The sequence below is a fragment of the Schistocerca piceifrons genome, chromosome 5 (genome assembly GCF_021461385.2).
Source record: "Schistocerca piceifrons isolate TAMUIC-IGC-003096 chromosome 5, iqSchPice1.1, whole genome shotgun sequence".
Taxonomy (NCBI): Eukaryota; Metazoa; Arthropoda; class Insecta; order Orthoptera; family Acrididae; genus Schistocerca; species Schistocerca piceifrons.
The window spans coordinates 115,325,966-115,344,285 of record NC_060142.1 but is presented as its reverse complement, the minus strand read 5'-3'; the positions used below and the strand labels follow the sequence as shown (position 1 = coordinate 115,344,285).

The following is an 18,320-nucleotide window of genomic DNA, read 5'->3' as shown; positions in this document are numbered from 1 at the left end:
CTTCCTGCTTTCCTGTAAGAACATAATTGTACACTAGTTTTTACACAAATACGGCAAACATGATAGTGAATTGTCAGAGGGTTTTCATTTGTTTTTCTTTGATTACAATTACTGCTTTCTATGACTGCTTGACATTTCAGCCCAAGCAGACAAAAAACAGAACTAACATAATTATCCTTCAAAAGAACTGCATTGTCAGAATACAAAATTTTTATAGAGACAGGGTGCATTGGCTACAAAATAATAACATAGCAGCAGATTTTAATAAAATTCAGATATTAGTATTTAAAATCTATAGTGTTCAAAGGAGCATACCAACCAATCTTTTGCTATACATATACACAAAATAAAAATTATTGTCAACATGAGATCAAAAGTAAAGAAATTGCACATACAAAGCACTAAGAAAATGCTATTTTTCAGACATTAATACTACAGGTTTCAATAGGTTTCAATACAAACTGCAGCCACATCTGGTGAACGAACAACTGCAGTTTGAAGCTTTCAGAGTCTTAGCTCTTAATCAAAATTATCAATTTACAGCACACAAAGAAATATAACAAAAATAGAATCCACATTTTTAACTACTGTTACAAAATATGGTAGAGACTGAACTGTGTGATGATTATTTAGATCATGAGACATAACTGCTCCACTCAGAAAATGTATGTATTTTCTGGGACACAAACAGCTGGAAGTCACTCATAAATATAGTGACCAATTTCTAAGTCTGAAACTAAGTTTTCTAGTAGTATTTCTATTCTCTCTGTGCACGTGTTTAGCTTGGAAGAAATTTCAGTCAAGTTTGAAACCTTGCTTTGAAGGTGTGCATATTGTTTTCTTGCATCTTCTACTTTCATCCTCATTTTTTCTACCTCTGCTTCTTCTTTTTCTACTAGAGCCACCAACTCCTGTTTCAGTTGCATTTGTTTCTGACAGTCATGAGAACGTATGTCATTCAAGCAGTTCCTTGACGGCAGCCTGTAATGGCAAAGAAAGAATTAAGCCAGAAAACAGAATTTTATAGCTAAATTCGACAGACTGTTTGCTGTTTCATTAAATTGAAGAGTTGAAACTATTGTCGTGAGCAAAATTATAGTGTGAAGAAGCAAGGAGTTGGAAAATTACATATTTTACGAGAAGAAAGTACAGAAGCAATAAAACTAAAGAAAACACACAAGGGCAAAGACAATCAGGCTATACACGTAAAGTTATCATACATTTACAACTATTTCTTTGGGTTCATCACTCAGTTTGCTATTAAATGCAATTATGTCTTTCAGATACTTTTCATTCTGCTTTTTTTGTGTTTAAGTTACAGAAATACAGAATGTCCAGGCAGTACTAAGCTTCTGCTTCAGTCCACAGAAGAAACAAGCACAGAGTGGGAGAGATCAAAAGTCAAACACTGAGAGCAATTAAAAACTAAAATGGAGGTGGAGGAAAAACAGAGAGAGAGAGAGAGAGAGAGAGAGAGAGAGAGAGAGAGAGAGAGAGAGAGGAGGAGGGAGTCAGGGCGAGGGAGAGAGGTAGATGTGAGAAGGGGAAAGAATAATGTAGGTAAAAAAGGAATAAAGAAAGTAACTCAATAAATAAAAACTAAAACAGAAAAGAAGGGCAATATATATAAGCTAAGTCCAGGAGGGTATTGAGATGAGAGGGGATTTTTGAGAGCAAGTTCCCATTTATAGAGTTCTGAGAAACTAGTATTGAGTCGGAGGGTCCCCATAGACCATGTAGTGTAGCAGGCACTCATGTCCTTTAAGCTGCTGAGCATGCTCGGCAACTTACTACTGGGGAACCTCCAAGACTAAGTGAGTGGGTGCTTTTCACAGGTTTCACAGTGGGAACAGTTGAGGGTTAGGGGCAAGGATAACAGTGTGGGATTGTCAAATAGTTCGACAAGGATACTATAGAGTTTAGGAGGGTGAGCAGTATGCATCTTGGGGCATGATGAGCAAGTTTTAGCCTCAGCGGAGTAAAATATAATATTTATTGTTATTGTGCATGGGTATTCTGCATGGTCGTCAGACCACTCAGTGACTGAATGCTCAAAGTGTTAAAGATTTGAAAGAAAAACACTGGAACCATTTTCATTACAAATGGCCAGATATTGTTATGTTAAAGCCTGTCCCATTTCTAGAGTTTTAAGTAGGATAGGTGGCTTTCAGATATGTTGTGGTAGTAGCACTTTGGTTGAGTTAAGGGAGTGTGGCCCAGCTGGTGGCCTCTCTGCGCTCAAACTACGGGGAGAGGGTCACCCTGTGAGGATCCTGTATCCTCCCACATCAATATATCTGCCATTCATCTACAACTACATCTACAAAGATATTCTGCAAATCACACTTGAGTGCCTAACAGAGGATTCATTGAACCATCTTCACAATAATCCTCTAGTATTCCAAGCTCAAAAAGTGCAGGGAAAAAAATGAACACTCATATCTTTCTGTATGAGCTCTGATTTCCCTTATTTTATTATGATGATCATTTCTCCCTATGTGGGTCGGTGTCAACAAAATATTTTCACATTGAGAGGAGAAAGGTGGTGACTGATATTCTGTGAGGAGATTCTGCCACAACAAAAAACGTCTGTTTCCCAAATCCCGTATCATATCAGTGACACACTCTCCCTTATTTTGGCTGAAGCAGATAAAAAACCAAATTAATATAATTATCCTTCAACAGAACTGTACAGTCAGAATACAAAATTTTTATAGAGATAGGGCACATGGGAAGAAAAGGGGGTACATTTGTCATTTGGTCGTAAACTTGCCAATCTGCTTCCTCAGAGAGTGTATTTTATGTTGATGCAACTACCGCTATTTTACCTGCATCCAGCATTCCAGAGTAAGCGCTACCTGTTGACAATGCTTTCCATTATTGCTTGGCACAAGCGCTTAATGGTTGAGTCAGTGCTAAAAGGGCAATAGAGTACAGATGATGTGCATGCTGACATTGCTCAGATATACTTCACAATTTGATTTCAGTATAATTATTTGTGTTGCATTCTGTTTGCTTTAAGGTTTCAATGCGAAACAATCAACGTCATATGGTGGCATGCAGAATATTGGTAAAAAAAAAGTGTATATACAGTTTGTGACCTGTTTTTAATCGAATCTGTCATTATCAGGTCCCTCATAATATCAATAAATGAAAGAAGTATGAGGTCTGTCCAAAAATTCTGGAACACTGGTAATTTCATGCGAATGGTGTGTTGGAGCGACATGCGGTTGGCATCCCTGCACACACCTGTGTATATGTGTAACTGCTATAAATTTCATTATTGCATGTCTGTTACTTGTTCAGTGCTGCGTCGAGTATGACGATCTGGGTTGAGGGGGCGCTCAACATCATGGTCATCAGCATCCTGACGAAAAGTCAGCATGCAAATCTCATGGGTTGGGATGACGGTTGTCCCCACGTGCAGAGCAGTTTATAATGTATTAAAATGTGCCGCCCTTCCCCAGCAGTTTAGGGATTAGACCTGACAGTTCACAAAATTTCACCACTCTTATAACACTGGTATCGACATCAGCGAGGATGGTGGGCAGATCTCCAGCGAGACTGAGGGCTGCCCTAATATCAGTATATAGCACACACAGCCACAATATGCTGAACTGAAAGTGGCACGCCACAAACTTCACAGAGGTGGATCCTACCGCCAGAGGAGGAAGCCATGTGTGAAAGGGCTCTGCACGATGCACAGTCTGGTGAGCAAAACCTCCTTCCAGCGGCAAGGCTGAAAAGAAGTCCGCCTAGCCTTGGTGGTCGATTTGAGCGACCGCAATTTGTTGTCTGTCACCTGCAACCATTCAGTCTCCCACTGACGCATGATGCATCTGTCACAAAATGAGATGATGGTGTGCAAAGGGATGGGACATTGATGGACAGCACTATCCCAACATGCTCCCTTTGCAGCTTTGTCGTTGCCCTGTATCTCAATGTGGCCAGGTTCCCAGCAAAAATTCACCTCCTTGCCACAGTGTTGGAGCTGCTGTAAGGAGTCATGCATGAGCCGAATCAGCAGGTCTACCGGATACATGTGGTAAAGCACTTACAGTGCACTAAGAGAGTCGGAATAGACAAGAAACCTTGAACAGTGATCTCTGTGAACCCTCTCCAGTGCCATCAGAATGCCATTAACCCCACAACATAATTTGTAAATTGTTCTGGAAGACACACTTTAAAAAACCTATCAGGGAAAACAGCAGAACAACCAAGAGCATTCTCCTGCTGGGTTCCATCTGTATAAATAATGATAAAACTGTGGTATGTACTTAAAACAGACGAAAAAAAAGCTGTAAAAAAATCTGGAGCGCAAGTTTTCTTGTACTGTGTCAAGCTTAAAATCACTTTGACCCTCTGAAGACGCCAAGGCAGCAGTGCATTCCATCCCTGGTTGTGTATTTTGATGCCTGAAAGATCCGGATCCTTGAGACAGTTTGTAGCACGTATACCAAATGGCTTGTCGTTCAGAGGTGGGTTGGACCACTGAACAAAATGCCAATGACTGAGGTGATACTGAGATTTTCAGCACCTGTCAAGTCAAAAGGATATGTCGCCAAACTGAGAGTGGTGGTTCACCAGCCTCTGCACACAGACTCTGAAATGGGCTGGTCCGAAAGGCTCCAGTAGATATCCGAATGCCCTCATGGCGGACAGCATCTAACATCCTGAGGCAGGAAGGATGAGCTGATCCATAGACAACGCTGCCATAATCTAAGCATGATCAAACAAATGTCCTATAAAACTATAGGAGGTAGGACCTGTCTGCTCCCCATGTTTTTCTGCCAAGGCATCTCAAAATATTCAATGACTGGAAGCCCTTCGTTCATAGGTCTTTCAGGTGTGGAAGCCAAGTTAATTTTGAGTCAAATAATAAGTGCAAAAAGTGCAAAGTGTCTTGAAAACAAACTATTGTCCCCCATTGTCAGCACTGGTTGGTAAATCTCCAATGAACATGGTTAAAACTGACACATGTATTCTTCTCTGGTGAGAACCAAAAACCAGTTGTCCAGGCCCAGGGGAAAGCCTCTTAATAGACAGCTGTAGCTGCCTCGTCATCATCGTAAGATCAGAGGAAGAGTAGAAGATTGCAAAGTCATCCACACACAAAGAGCATTTGACACGGCTTCTGACTGCAGAGGAAATGCCATTGATAGCAATTGTAAACAATGTGACACTGAGGACACAGCCCTGAAGCACCCATTCTCCTGAACATAGCAATCAGACATGGCATCGCCAATGCGATAACGAAAATGCCGGCCTGTCCAAGTAGTCTCCAGTCATGAAGTTGGCGAAGAACGTTGTATCTCCAAGTAGTGTCATATGCTTTTTCGAGGTAAAAAACACAAAACAAATGGTTTCAGCATAAGAAGGGCTCCTGTATTGCTGTCTCCAGCAGAATTAAGTTGTCAAGGGTGGAATGGTAGCGCCTGAGCGGCTCAAGTGACCTCGGGACTCGAGAAGCCAGATGAGGCGGCGGTTGACCATGCGTTCAAGAGTCTTACCCATACAACTGGTAAGGGCGACAATCCGACAACTGTTAGGGGGACTATAGTCCTTGCCTGGTTTCCAGAATGGAATTAGTATTGCTTCCTTCCAAGTTGTGGGGTTCTGTCCATCAAACCAAATCTGATTGAAACAAGAGAGGGACTGTCCTTTTGCTTCAGGGCACAGGTGGCGAAGCACGGCATAATGGATCTCACCAGGTCCTGGAGCTGTGTCTCTGGCTGCAGACAAAGCTAATTCCAGTTCCCACAAGGAAAATGGAAGGTTGTGAAATTGAGCTTCCTCATCTCTGCAGTCCTACGGAATATCTGAACAGAGAGAGCTTGTATGGATGATGTAGTAACAGTAAAGAAGTGTTGAGCTAAAACGTAAGCCATGTCTTCTAGCATGCCCACCAAGACCCCAATATTTGACAAGGCCGCAAGAGGACATGTACTACCCTTGCCTGTAATCCATCTTATTGATTCCCGAACTTGCGCAGTGGAAGTACACCAATTAACGGAAGTCATGAATTTCTTCCAGGAAGCCCTCTTCCATTCTTTGATCATTCACCTCGCATGTGCTCTTGCAGACCTGAAGGCATGAAGATTGTCTGTAGTTGGACAGTGTTTGATGTTCTGCAGAGCTGTTAGTCTGGCCCTGATTGTCAATTGACAATTGTCATTTCATCAAGGTACAGGTCATTGTCTGAGGTGGTTACTAGACCTGGGGGTGGACTCTGCTCAACCCTTTGGACCTCACAAGTGATATGGGCCACCGTCTGCTGCGCACAATCCTTTTGTTAAAAAAAAGCCTGTCGACTGTACTGTAACCAATTTGCCCTTTGTATCATCCATCTGTGTGGTCTCCTATTAGCCACCGTCCTAGTCGGCAGACAGATCCGCACAGGGAAGTGGTCACTAGAATGTAATTCTGGAGCCACTTCCCACTGAACTGAGTCTGCAATAGTTGGGGAATAAAAACAAAGGTCAACGGCATAAAAAGGCCCTGTAGTTATGGAAAAGTAGGTCATCTGACCCGCGTTCAGACGGCAGATATTCTCAGAATGAATCATCCGATCCCTGGAGAAGAGCCCCACAGCACATTGTGGGCACTGAAGTCCCCCACAAGGAGGACTGGGAGTGGGAGTGCCTGGAAGAGTTCTGCCAGTGCGTCTGCATCCAAATCATCATTAGGAGGCCAGGCACAAAGAACACAACATGATATTTAAGGGTGTGAGAACTTTCACAGCAACTGCTTACATGGTCATGGTAAGAGGGACAGGAGAGGGGTGGCATCTGTCATCAGGGAAAATAGCCACTCCAACTTTAGCCCTGTCTCCAGTAGTATGTCCTTCCCGTATGTGTGATAGCCCCATAATGCAGGTGTGTCGGTGACTTCAAGATGCATTTCTTGCGAGTAGATGCAGAAAGGTTTCTACCGGATCAGTAGCTGCAACCCTTCCAAATGTGAGCGATAACCATTCAAATTCCACTGCAACACAGAAGTCCCTGTGGAAGCCACTGGTTAGTAATGGTTGTTCTTTGCTTTCTCCCTCGGAGGTAGTGAGTTACCTGGGAGGTCAAGGGGAACATTAGCCAGTTCCTTGCCCTCCGGTTCCTCATATTGGAAGTCCATATCCCCATTAGAAAGGGAGAGAGCTCACCGATCTGAACGTTTAACTACCGCTTTCTTGGACTTAAAACTACTTTTCGAAGGATGTTTTTCTTTACTGACAGGACGAGGTGGTGCCTGGACTGCGGGGATGGCTTAGTTGGCTTTTGATGTTGGGTAGTTGTATGTGGCTTAGGTAGTAAGCCTATTGCTGACGGCTTCCGAACGACATCAGTTGCAAGTGGAGTGTGTCCCTGACAGGTACATCGATAAGTGCATGTGCTCATACGTGAATCTGTGGTCTGAGGTTGTGTGGAGGCATCACACTCAGCAATTGGTGTCTTAAGGGTTGATGCAAAAGAAGTCGCAAAAACCGGTGGTTGAATAGCTTTGAAAGCTTTTTAGCTTCACCATAGGGTATGCGTCTCTTTACTTTCAACTCCTGAATTTTCCTGTCCTCGTTGTAAGCCCCACACTTTCTGTTCCACACTAGGTGATCCGCAGAGTATTTTACAAATTTTGGAGGAAGTGTACAAGAATTGCCCTACTTGTGAGCTGAGCCTCAACAACTGCCACACGTAGCCTTCTCATTACATCCCACAGTGGTATGGCTAAATCTTTGACATTTGTAGCATCGCATTGGGTTAGGAACAAATGGGCGAACCTTAATGTGGATGTAGCCTGCAAGGATATGTTCAGGTAACTCTTGAATACTAAACATTAGAATAAATGTTGCCCATTTTTCCAATTTGCCATTCACTCTCCTCACATAATTTTGCACTTCCGCGATGCCCATATTTCACACAACTCTACGGGGCCCACCTTCATTATATCAGAGCAGGTAACTACGAACTTACTAAAGTTAAGGGTGTTATGCAACTCAGCCCTGACTGTGTAGTCACCTAAGGCCTTACATTCCAGAAGCATACTTGTAGATATTTGGTTGGAATTAGCAGTTTCAACTAAAAGTGTACCATTACAAAGTCATTTGACACTTTTCAGAGATCCAGCAATACCTTCCAATGGCTTGTGAATATAGAAACGGGATATCTTCTCAAAAGTTCGCCCTGTTCGCTTGATTACAATGAAAGTGTTATGGCACACTAATGACCTGCTCCTACGATTCTGAGACTCTTTTTCGGGAGGACTGACCAACTGAGCTCTCTGAGAAGTGGGTGTAGGTACTGCCTGATTGTACACCTGTCCCATCAGGAGTAGTAGTTTGATGAGACCATTCCATAGGGATCCCACGAGACACTAGGGAAACAACAGTCAGCAGAGGCAGAGTCATGCATGCCTGAGCAAACCTGTCCCAGAGGTTGCCCACTAAAGACTGTTTTACCTCAGCAGCCATTCACTTCATCAGTATGTAGCACACCTTGAGGTTGAGGTTTTTTTTTAATTTTTATTTATTTATTTTTTTATAGAGGTGTGTACTTTCCAGGCGGTGAAGTCAAGACCACCGTTCTCCAAAACACACAACATTCCACTGCTGCATCGCACAGTGGTCGTTGAAATGTGACCAGAGCTTATGGTGACAGAGGACTAGTGGCGCTTAGCAGTCCCTCACTTAGGAACTCTTGGGTCGCCAAGCCCGTACTCAGCAAACATATGCTGAGCCCCTGAGGGGCTGTATTGAGTAGATTGTTGTGTCAGACTGTTTGCGAATTTGAAGATAGCAAAGTAAGAGGAGCAATGAGTCTGCATTAAATTTTGTGAAAAAAAAAAATCTTTACAGAGACACGTCAAATGATTCAGGAAGCCATACTCGTTGTTAAAAATGGTTCACACAATTTAAAAATGGCCAGATGGAAGTTAAAGGTGCCCATAGTTCATGACACCCTTCTATGTCTACCAACAACACTTATGTCAGGAAAGTCAACAGAATTGTGTGTGCCAATCGAAGACTGGCTAAGAAATTGCATAAGAATGTAACATTTTAGTTGGATCATGTCATGAAATCCTGACACAGCATCTTAGAATGCATCATGTTGCCACCAAGTTTGTTCCACAGCTCACGAATCAGAATGACATTTGCCTTGCAATCTGTGAATAGCTTTTGGATCACACAAATGAGAACAAGATGTTCCTTAAGATAATCATAACTGGCAATGAGACATGGGAATATTGTTATGATGTTGAGGAAAACATTCATTGTTCACAATGGGTCAGGAAAGCTTCTCCTAGACTAAAAAAGCTCATCAGGTCAGGTCAAATGTCAAAGACATGCTGATAGTTTTCTTTGACTTAGAAGGATTATTTCATCGTGAATTCGTGCCGCAGGGACAAAATGTTAATTCATGGTACTATCGGGATGTGTTGCGATGCCTGCGAGAAAATTTGCGAAGGAAACGGCCTGAAATGTGGCGAGACAATTCATAGCTCTTGCAACATGGTAACGCACCGCACGTTCGCTTCTGTCGGCGCGTGGCTATTGCACAAAAAACGAAATCACTGTGCTGCATCCTCCTCCGTACCTTCCAGACCTGGCTCCTGCACACATTTTTTTATTTCCAAAGTTGAAAACCTGGTTGAAAGGACAAAGATTTGCAACAATAGACAAGATAAAAGAAAATTTTCAGATGGCACTTCATGCGATCCGGAAATGGAGATGGCGTTGGGAGCAGTGTATCAATGGCGGAGGAGAAGCTTGCAAAATAAGCAAAAGGTAAGCAGAGAAAAATTTTGTGGCCAAAATTCTGAAATTTTCTGAATATATCTCGTATAATGTTAACTTCCTGGAGTGAAGACAGGCAGCACTGTTGTCATGTAGCATCTCTACTACTTGTGTTATAACCACCCCTATCCCCAATATCAGCACAGAAGCAGGGAGACTTCTAGTTTATTATAATAACTGGATGGTCTTATAAACTGCAAGGTTCACTTGATGGCTGTTTCAGTGTTTATGAGTAGGACATGTAGTTAAGTGTTTAAGTGTTCCTTATGTTGGCTACAGCTGTGCATCCCACACATATATATGAGCCACTGTCCTGGACTGCATCGCATTCACACAGTGGCCAGCCAACTTCTTTGAGAGTAAAATCAAGAGTGCACCTACTGTGACCAATGCTATGTCTGCATGGTAAAACTGATTCCCTCTAAGAGGCTATTTGCAAGGTCCTTCATATCGCTGTGGCTCCCTTAATCAGTCATAATTGTTTAGAGGTGTTGTGGTTTGCCGTCTTCTTCAAATCCTCTTAGCGTTCGTTACCTTAGTTGGGACTGTGCTTCATCAATGGGGTTCTGAGGTTTATAGTTCTTTTGGCCTTTTGATGAGCCAGTTCATTTTCTCTAATTCTCACTTGGCTTGCTATCCGAAGGAATGTGGAATGGATCCTGACAGCCTCTACTAGAAGAGTGTTCATGGGAGTTGTACATAAAGCTCGAGTCACCAACTTCAGACTGATGTGGTCAGGACTGAACAGGTGCAATAATCAATGGACCTGTATGCAATGCACCAATGGCCAGGTGTGACAGTACTTGTGACTTGTAAAATCATAAGAGAACTGTGCAATCTGCTTCCCAGCAATCTGCTACCCAGAAACCGTAGAACACTGGGTTTTGTCATGCAATTCACTTTAGTTGGTATACATGAGGTAACCATGTCAATTTGCTATTAAGGAGAATACTCTGAAAGCAGTGTATTTCAAAAGTTCTGGTAACTGATTACCTGGGTAGAGCTCACAGCGACACTGTGCAGAAATGCATAAATGGTTTTTTATTATTATTATTATTGAGAGAATATCAAACCATGTTTCTGGACCCAGCCTTGTGTCTTGGAGCTGGCAGTCAACAGCATACATTGATGTGGCACTGTAGTGTAGGGAGAAATTGTTGTGTACATCGTTTCAGAGGTACACAACAATACCAAGAGAGGCTGCTACCACACAGGTGCATCAGTCCCCTGGTTCATTTTGAGTTCTGAGAAGCAGTCTCCAGATGGTGGCCACTATTTGGGACCACTTCCTCCTTCCACTGTCACATCCATCAGCGAATCATGGTGTTCCCGGCTGCCAGAGGGAGTGCTCTCAACAGTTGACTACATTGTTCCTAACAAGTACTGGCAAGGATGGAGATCCTTCTGTTGACAGGCAGAATGCTCAGTTCAGTTCCTGAAATGCCACAGTTCTCTAGTTCACCTTGTTCCAACAATTCAAACATTTCCTGCAGTTAGAGTATGGGGCACAGTTCGCGATTTCTGTTTAGAACATAGCAGCCAAAATTTACAGAGCTAGGACAGTCAAACGTGCGTCTGCATAATACTTTCAGTTATAGTGATTAAATTATAGACTGCCAAGAAACAGAAAAGTTATTATAGCTAACTGTATTACATGTAGGACATGAAGTGCCATGCATCAAACTGTTAATAAAGTTAAGTTTTGTATCTTAACTATCAATAAATGTTACTTATTGTGTTGCCACATTCTGTTACAGAGCCATCCTGTAAAGAAGATGTTTAATTATTAATAACTAGCACACAAAATGCCACCCATTTTATTGAACCATAGTAGCAATTAACTTTCATGCTACTGCGGATGTCTGGGCTGAATTAATAGTAAAATTTAGTTACAACATCCCAACAGTCAGGGTGTTCAGAAATTCCTGCTACAACAATGTGTCAATGTCTGCTTAAGGACAGAGAAAGATCTCACAGTTGCTGGTCCTGGTATGCAATCTTCCTACAAAACATATCAGGCCCATCCTTGGAAGCTGTGCCAATGAAAGTACATCAGGAAATGTGGTTTCAGCGTGATGCCACTTCTCACTTGTGGTTCGGAAACATCTCAACAGACAACATGGTGAAAAAGGGAAAGGCCGAGGCGGTCCAATTGTGCGGCCGCTGCGATCATCAAATTTATCTCCTATGGACTACTACTTCTACAGTTCTATGCGAAGTTTAATTTATGACACTCCTTTAGAGACAGAGGAAGATCTGCTGGTGCAAGTTTTGTCCACTGCACTAGAAACTGAAGAGACACCAGGTGGGATGGAGAGAGTGTACCAGAACATACTTCGGTAGGTAGAATGTCTGTAACAATGCTGGTGATCACCATTTTGAGCCACTGTTGTAATCCATTTTATTTTGTTTTTGAATTATGTAAGCACACAATGTCCAAGTGTTAATACAAACAAATGTGCTTAAGCGATAAACAGATGTTTTTTTATGTTTTCTTTTGAATTGTTATATAATAATTGTACTGCAACATGCCTAATACACTTGCTCCAGCAGAATTGGATGAATTAAATAGCTGAACTGAAACTGTCATCGAACGGAAATCGTATTTTTCTGAACATTGGTTCCTATTCAAACTATTGTGTACTCACTCCCCTCTACTAGTCCTAGAAGTTTGTAATGGGAATTTATGAACACCTTGTATAGTGCTGGCAAGACCATGGGGCCCCGACAGTGGATGCTAGGCCACTGACTGTTATTACAATGAGTATGATATTCAGGACTGATCACAAGGTATTGTATTGTACTGTATGGAACTGAGGACCTAGAAGCAACAGAGAGGCTTAGTCCCCACCATAGCCCTCAGTGGTTCACAACCCCACAACAGGCTACAGCAGTCCATTTACCCCACCGCTACCCCACACCGAACCCAGGGTTAATGTGCAGTTCGGCCCCCAGTGGATACTACAGCCTGCTGGTGCATTACTCACAGAGGGATTCTGCGGACAAGGTTATATTAATTACTGCACGCACAGAGGCATTTAAAGGTGAATGGAATGGGAAGAAACCCTAATAACTGTTACAACGGGATGTACCCTCTGTCCTGTGCTTCACAGTGATTCGCAGAGTATAGATGTGGATGAAGATTTATATTATGTTTGGGGTTGAAATGCGCGTTAAACATACCATGGCCTACAGGAAACCTACGAAAACAGATGGGGTTACATACAGAAAAGACCTAAACTCATGCTTTCTGAAGTTAAAACTCCGAGAAGAAATCCAGTAGATTTAGATGAAATGGCAAATGAAGTGACATTTGCCATCATGACCATATACTTAGCAAATTGTCCAATCACCAAGTTGTCCACAAACAGGAATGTACTTTGGTGGAACAATAAACTGGAATTGCAAAGGAAGTAGGTAAGAAGTTTGTTCAACTGCAAGAAGGAAAGGCCGATGGGTAAAATATCAGGAGTCCCTCTGCAGCAAGTTGGGATCCATTCCTATATTGGTTTCTTATTCACCTCCTTAAATGATTTTTTTCTTTTTTTACTTATAATTAGTGTTACTGAGAGATGTGCCAGATAAAGCTGTCATTCTATAATTCCGAGTTTAAGACCAGGCCCAATATTCAAGCAGCTGATTTCCAAAGCATGGTAGGAACATTAGCACTTAATTAGTTCTGGATATTAACATGCGTATGTATGGCATTTATGGTATTGTTTACTTAGCTATTTTTCCAGTGTCGTCATCGAGAAGGCTTATTTCTGTCTAAACTCTTATTGTAACATAAAATTCAGACAAAAACCAATTTTTATGTGCTATTCAATTAATTTGAGATGTGAAATTCTAATTGTAAATTATTGAAATTATGTATTTAAAAATGTAACTGGATAGATAAAACAGCTACTCACCAAGCGGCAGCAGAACACACATGTAAACGACGGTTGTAATTGGCAAGCTGTCAGAGCCAGTGGCTCCTTCTTCAGGCAGAAGGGTTGCAGGGGAAGGAAGAAAGGTGAAGGAAAAGGACTGGAGAGGTCTAAGAAAATGGGCAGATTTTGGGAAAGTCACCTCAAACTGTGGTTTGGTTGATTGGTTTAAAAGGGGAGAAAAGGTACCAAACTGCGAGGTCATCGGTCCCTTGTTCCCAGTAAAAGAAGTACCCAAGGGAAAGAAGAAAACAAAGAAGACGTATGGCATAATAACAGGAGAAAGGAAGAACCAGAAGAATGACAGAAGGACAACAAACACTACAATGGACAAAACAGGACAAGAAAACCACAGAGAGATGCAAGAAACAGGGAGAACAGAGATAACAAACAAGAAAGCAGATTACCATGGCTGGCTGAACATGAGAATAAAAAAGAAGCCAGCCACTCTGCAACACATTACAACCTCCACCCTAAAAGCCTCAGGCTGGAGGACACAGAGGGACAAAGGAAATGCACTAAAACTCAGAGCAAATGATAAAACCCACCCTCACGAAAAAAAACATAAATGTAAAGCTGCTGTTGAGGCATTGTCACCCAGCAGCAAAGGTAGAGTGCTGGGAAAGTTAAAAGTCCGCCGCAGAGTGGCTGAAAGTGGGCAGTCCAGCAGGAGGTGGACGACTGTCATTTGGGAGCCAAAGCGACACTGAAGTGGGTCCTCACGACAGAGAAGGTAATGATGTCTGAGCCATGTATGGCCAATGCAGAGTTGACAAAGGACAACTGATTCCCTGCGAGAAGCCCGCTGGGAAGTCTTCCACACTTTCGCAGTCTCTTTAATGACATGAAGTTTGTTGTGCTTACTGCTATGCTACTCTGTCTCCCAAAGCCACAAAACCTTGCAGCGCAAGATAGAACGCAGGTCAGTTTTAGAGATGCCCATCTCCAGGAGCGGTTTCCGCATAGCCTGTTTGGTCAGCCTGACAGCAAAGTTCATTGCCTGGGATTTTGACGTGTCCTTGGATCCACACATACACCACTGAATGACTGGACCGTTCCAGGGCAGAGTTGGACACCTGGATGTTCACAACCAAAGGATGGCAAGGGTAGCACTGGTTGATAGCTTGTAAGCTGCTCAGGGAGTCAGAACAGAGAAGAAACGACCCAACAGAACGGGAGCAGATGTATGAAGTGCACGAGATATGTCCACAAGCTCTGCAGTGAATACACTGCAGCCAGAGGGCAAGGAATGCTGTTCAATATGGCCTTTGTGGACATAGGCGAAGCCAACATTACCATCAGCCATCAAATCATCAATATAAACTACTTCAGAACCCTAGAACACAACAAGAATCTAGAGGAAGTTTCAGTGGAGAGCAGGGGGGAGGGAGGGGGTGGGAGGGGGGGAGGGGGAATGGAGTCCTTAGGACCATGCAAAAGGTCTAGATGAAGCTTCAACCGATGTGTACACCACGGAGACGTACGTGAATGGACCTCACGTAGAGGTGGCAAAGGGAAGGACTCCAGTCGGGAGAGAAGGGATTGCACGCGAACCGCAATCGTGAGCCCTGACCCGGGCCTACGATGCGGGATATGAACCGTATCAGGTGGGAAAAGGAGACGGTAATTTAGATGCTCAGGAGAAGTACGAATGTGTGCAACATAACTGGAGAGCAGTTGTGCACGCTGGATCTGCGACAGAGAGATTCTGGCCTCCACGAGGACACTGGTCACCAGACTTGTTCTAAAAGCTCCCGTCGGCAGGCGAACGCCACAGTGGTGCACTGGGCCGAGTAAATGCAACGCAGAGGGTGCTGCCGAACCATAAACTAGACTCCCATAGTCAAGGTGGGATTGTACAAGGGCTCTGTAGAGCTGCAGCCACATAGAGCGATCTGCATCCCAGTTGATGTTGCTCAGGCAGTGGAGAGCATTGAGGTCCTGGAGGCACTCCCACTTAAAGCTGATGAAGGTGAGGTAGCCAAGTCAACTGGGCGTCAAACACCAGTCCTAAGAATCAATACGTCTCCAATACAGTGAGTGGATCGTCATTTAGATAAAGTTCAGGTTCCGGATGAACGGTACGACGCCAACAGAAGTGCATGACACACGACTTCGTGGCTGAAAACTGGAAGCTGTGGGCTAGAGCCCATGACTGCATCTTGCGAATGACTCCCCGTAGGTGTCACTCAGCAACACCAGTACTGGAGGAGAAATACGAAATGCAGAAGTCATCCGCATACAGAGAAGGGGAGACTGACGGCCCTACAGCTGCTACTAGGCCGTTGATGGCCACTAAAAATAGAGATACACTCAATACAGAGCCTTGCGGTACGCCATTCTCCTGCATATGGGAGGAACTATGGGAGGCACCAACTTGGGACGTGGGAAGTATGGAGCGGCAGGAAGTTTTGGATAAGAATCGGGAGCGGGCCCTGGAGACCCCACTTACACAATGTGGCAAGGATATGATGTTGCCAGGTTGTGTTGTATCCTTTACGCAAGTCAAAAAAGATGGCAACCAGATGTTGGCGTCTGGAAAAGGCTGTTCATATGGTAGACTCGAGGGACACAAGATCAACAGTGGTAGAGTGACCCTGGTGGAAGCCGCTCTGACATGGAGCCAGTAGGCCACGCGACTCCAGGACCCGACCCAACCCAACTGCCGACACAGCAGCTTACAGATAACGTTGGTGGGGCTGATAGCTATGCACTTCAGGCGGATTTTTACCCCTTTTTAGCACTGGAATGATGGTGCTCTACTGTCATTGTGATGGAAAGACGTCATCGCTCCAGATCTGGTTGAAGATGACGAGGAGGTATCACTTGCAGTCAGACAACAGATGTTTAATCATCTGACTGTGGATCTGGTCCGGCCCAGGAGCTGTGTCAGGGCAATGTGCAAGGGCGCTGAGGAGCACCCCCTCTGTAAATGGGGTGTTATACGGTTCACTGTGGTGGGAAGCGAACAATAGGACTTTCCGTCCGCTGTTTGAGGGTGCAAAAGGCTGGGGGGTAGTTCTCCGACGCAGAGGCTCGAGCGTAGTGCTCAGCAATCACGTTTGCGTCAATAGAGAGCACGCCATTTATGTTAATCTCAGGGCACCTTTTGGGGTCTGGTACCCAAAAAGGTGTCTGATCTTCGTCCAGACTTTGGAAGGTGACGTATGGCACCCAATGGTCCGCCCATACTTCTCCCACCACTCCTGTTTCCATTGTTTTATAAGCAGGCGAACGCGGGCACGGAGCCGCTTAAAGGCTATTTGGTGCTCTAGCTAAGGGTGCCGCTTATGTCACTGTAGGGTTCACCAATGCTCTTTAATTGTGTCAGCGACTTCCAGCAACCACCAAAGGACTGTCCTCCTCTGGAGGTACCCTAGAGAACGAGGGATCGCGTTTTCCGCCGTAGAAATTATCGTTGTAGTGACCTGCTCAATCACAACACTGATGGTACCATGTAGGGGAGATTCAGTGGTGACAGGAGAGGTGAAGGCTACCCAGTCTGCCTTGTTTAAAGCCCATCTGGGTAGGCGTCCATGGGCATGACACCAGGGCACTGACAGGAAGATGAGGAAGTGGTCAGTACCACACAGGTTGTCATGTGTGCTCTCCAGTGGATAGATGGGAGGAGTCCTGGGCTGCAAATTGATACCTTGTGTACACAATGCTACTGCCATCTGTATACGTGCAATCACTATCCCATGACTTGTTACCTCAGTGTATGATAACTTATGCAACTACAGTATGTTGGTATAAAGTAGAGTAGAAGATGGCTGCTAAGGAGCTCTAGAGTGTGCAGTTTGGCCTGTCTAGCCATAACAGGTGGAATTAGCAGCACTTCTGGGATCAAGACCATGCAGAACATGCCCCCATTATATCACTGGATTACAGTGGAGCCACTAGCAACATATATCCAGAATCCTCCACAAATATAATGAATGGTGTAAATAATGTGGCAAACTCAGGAATGATCAGGGAACTGCTCGAGAACTATACAATTAGCTTCAATCTGCTTAAACAAACCTTTCAGTGTAACAATTGAAAGTAGGGAGCTGTGGAAGAATTAACCACTGTCCTGTTCAGATGACATAGTCTGGCAGACTGATGTGCCAAAAAAGAGACCAAGCTGCTGGGACTGGGCATACAGGGGAGTCGGCTATGGTATTCCAATATACCATCAGCGTGTGTGCGAAGGAGAATCTATGTTGGAGCTAAGAGAAGGCAACAGGGTACACCTGTTGTGTATCAGGTGGGAAAAGGAGACGGTAATTTAGATGCTCAGGAGAAGTACGAATGTGTGCAACATAACTGGAGAGCAGTTGTGCACGCTGGATCTGCGACAGAGAGATTCTGGCCTCCACGAGGACACTGGTCACCAGACTTGTTCTAAAAGCTCCCGTCGGCAGGCGAACGCCACAGTGATGCACTGGGCCGAGTAAATGCAACGCAGAGAGTGCTGCCGAACCATAAACTAGACTCCCATAGTCAAGGCGGGATTGTACAAGGGCTCTGTAGAGCTGCAGCCACATAGAGCGATCTGCATCCCAGTTGATGTTGCTCAGGCAGTGGAGAGCATTGAGGTGCTGGAGGCACTCCCACTTAAAGCTGAT

The 18,320-nt window shown here is 44.0% G+C and overlaps 1 protein-coding gene across 1 annotated transcript in view; it reads right to left on the bottom strand.

Moving 5' to 3' along the window:
- Positions 1-234: 234 nt before the first annotated feature.
- LOC124798271 overlaps positions 235-18,320 on the bottom strand; it is a 64,427-nt gene continuing 46,341 nt past the window's right edge. The window contains exon 3 of the mRNA XM_047261595.1: positions 235-981. Within this exon, the coding sequence (XP_047117551.1) occupies positions 699-981 (283 nt within the window). The 3' untranslated portion in view covers positions 235-698. The remainder of the gene's footprint in view (positions 982-18,320) is intronic.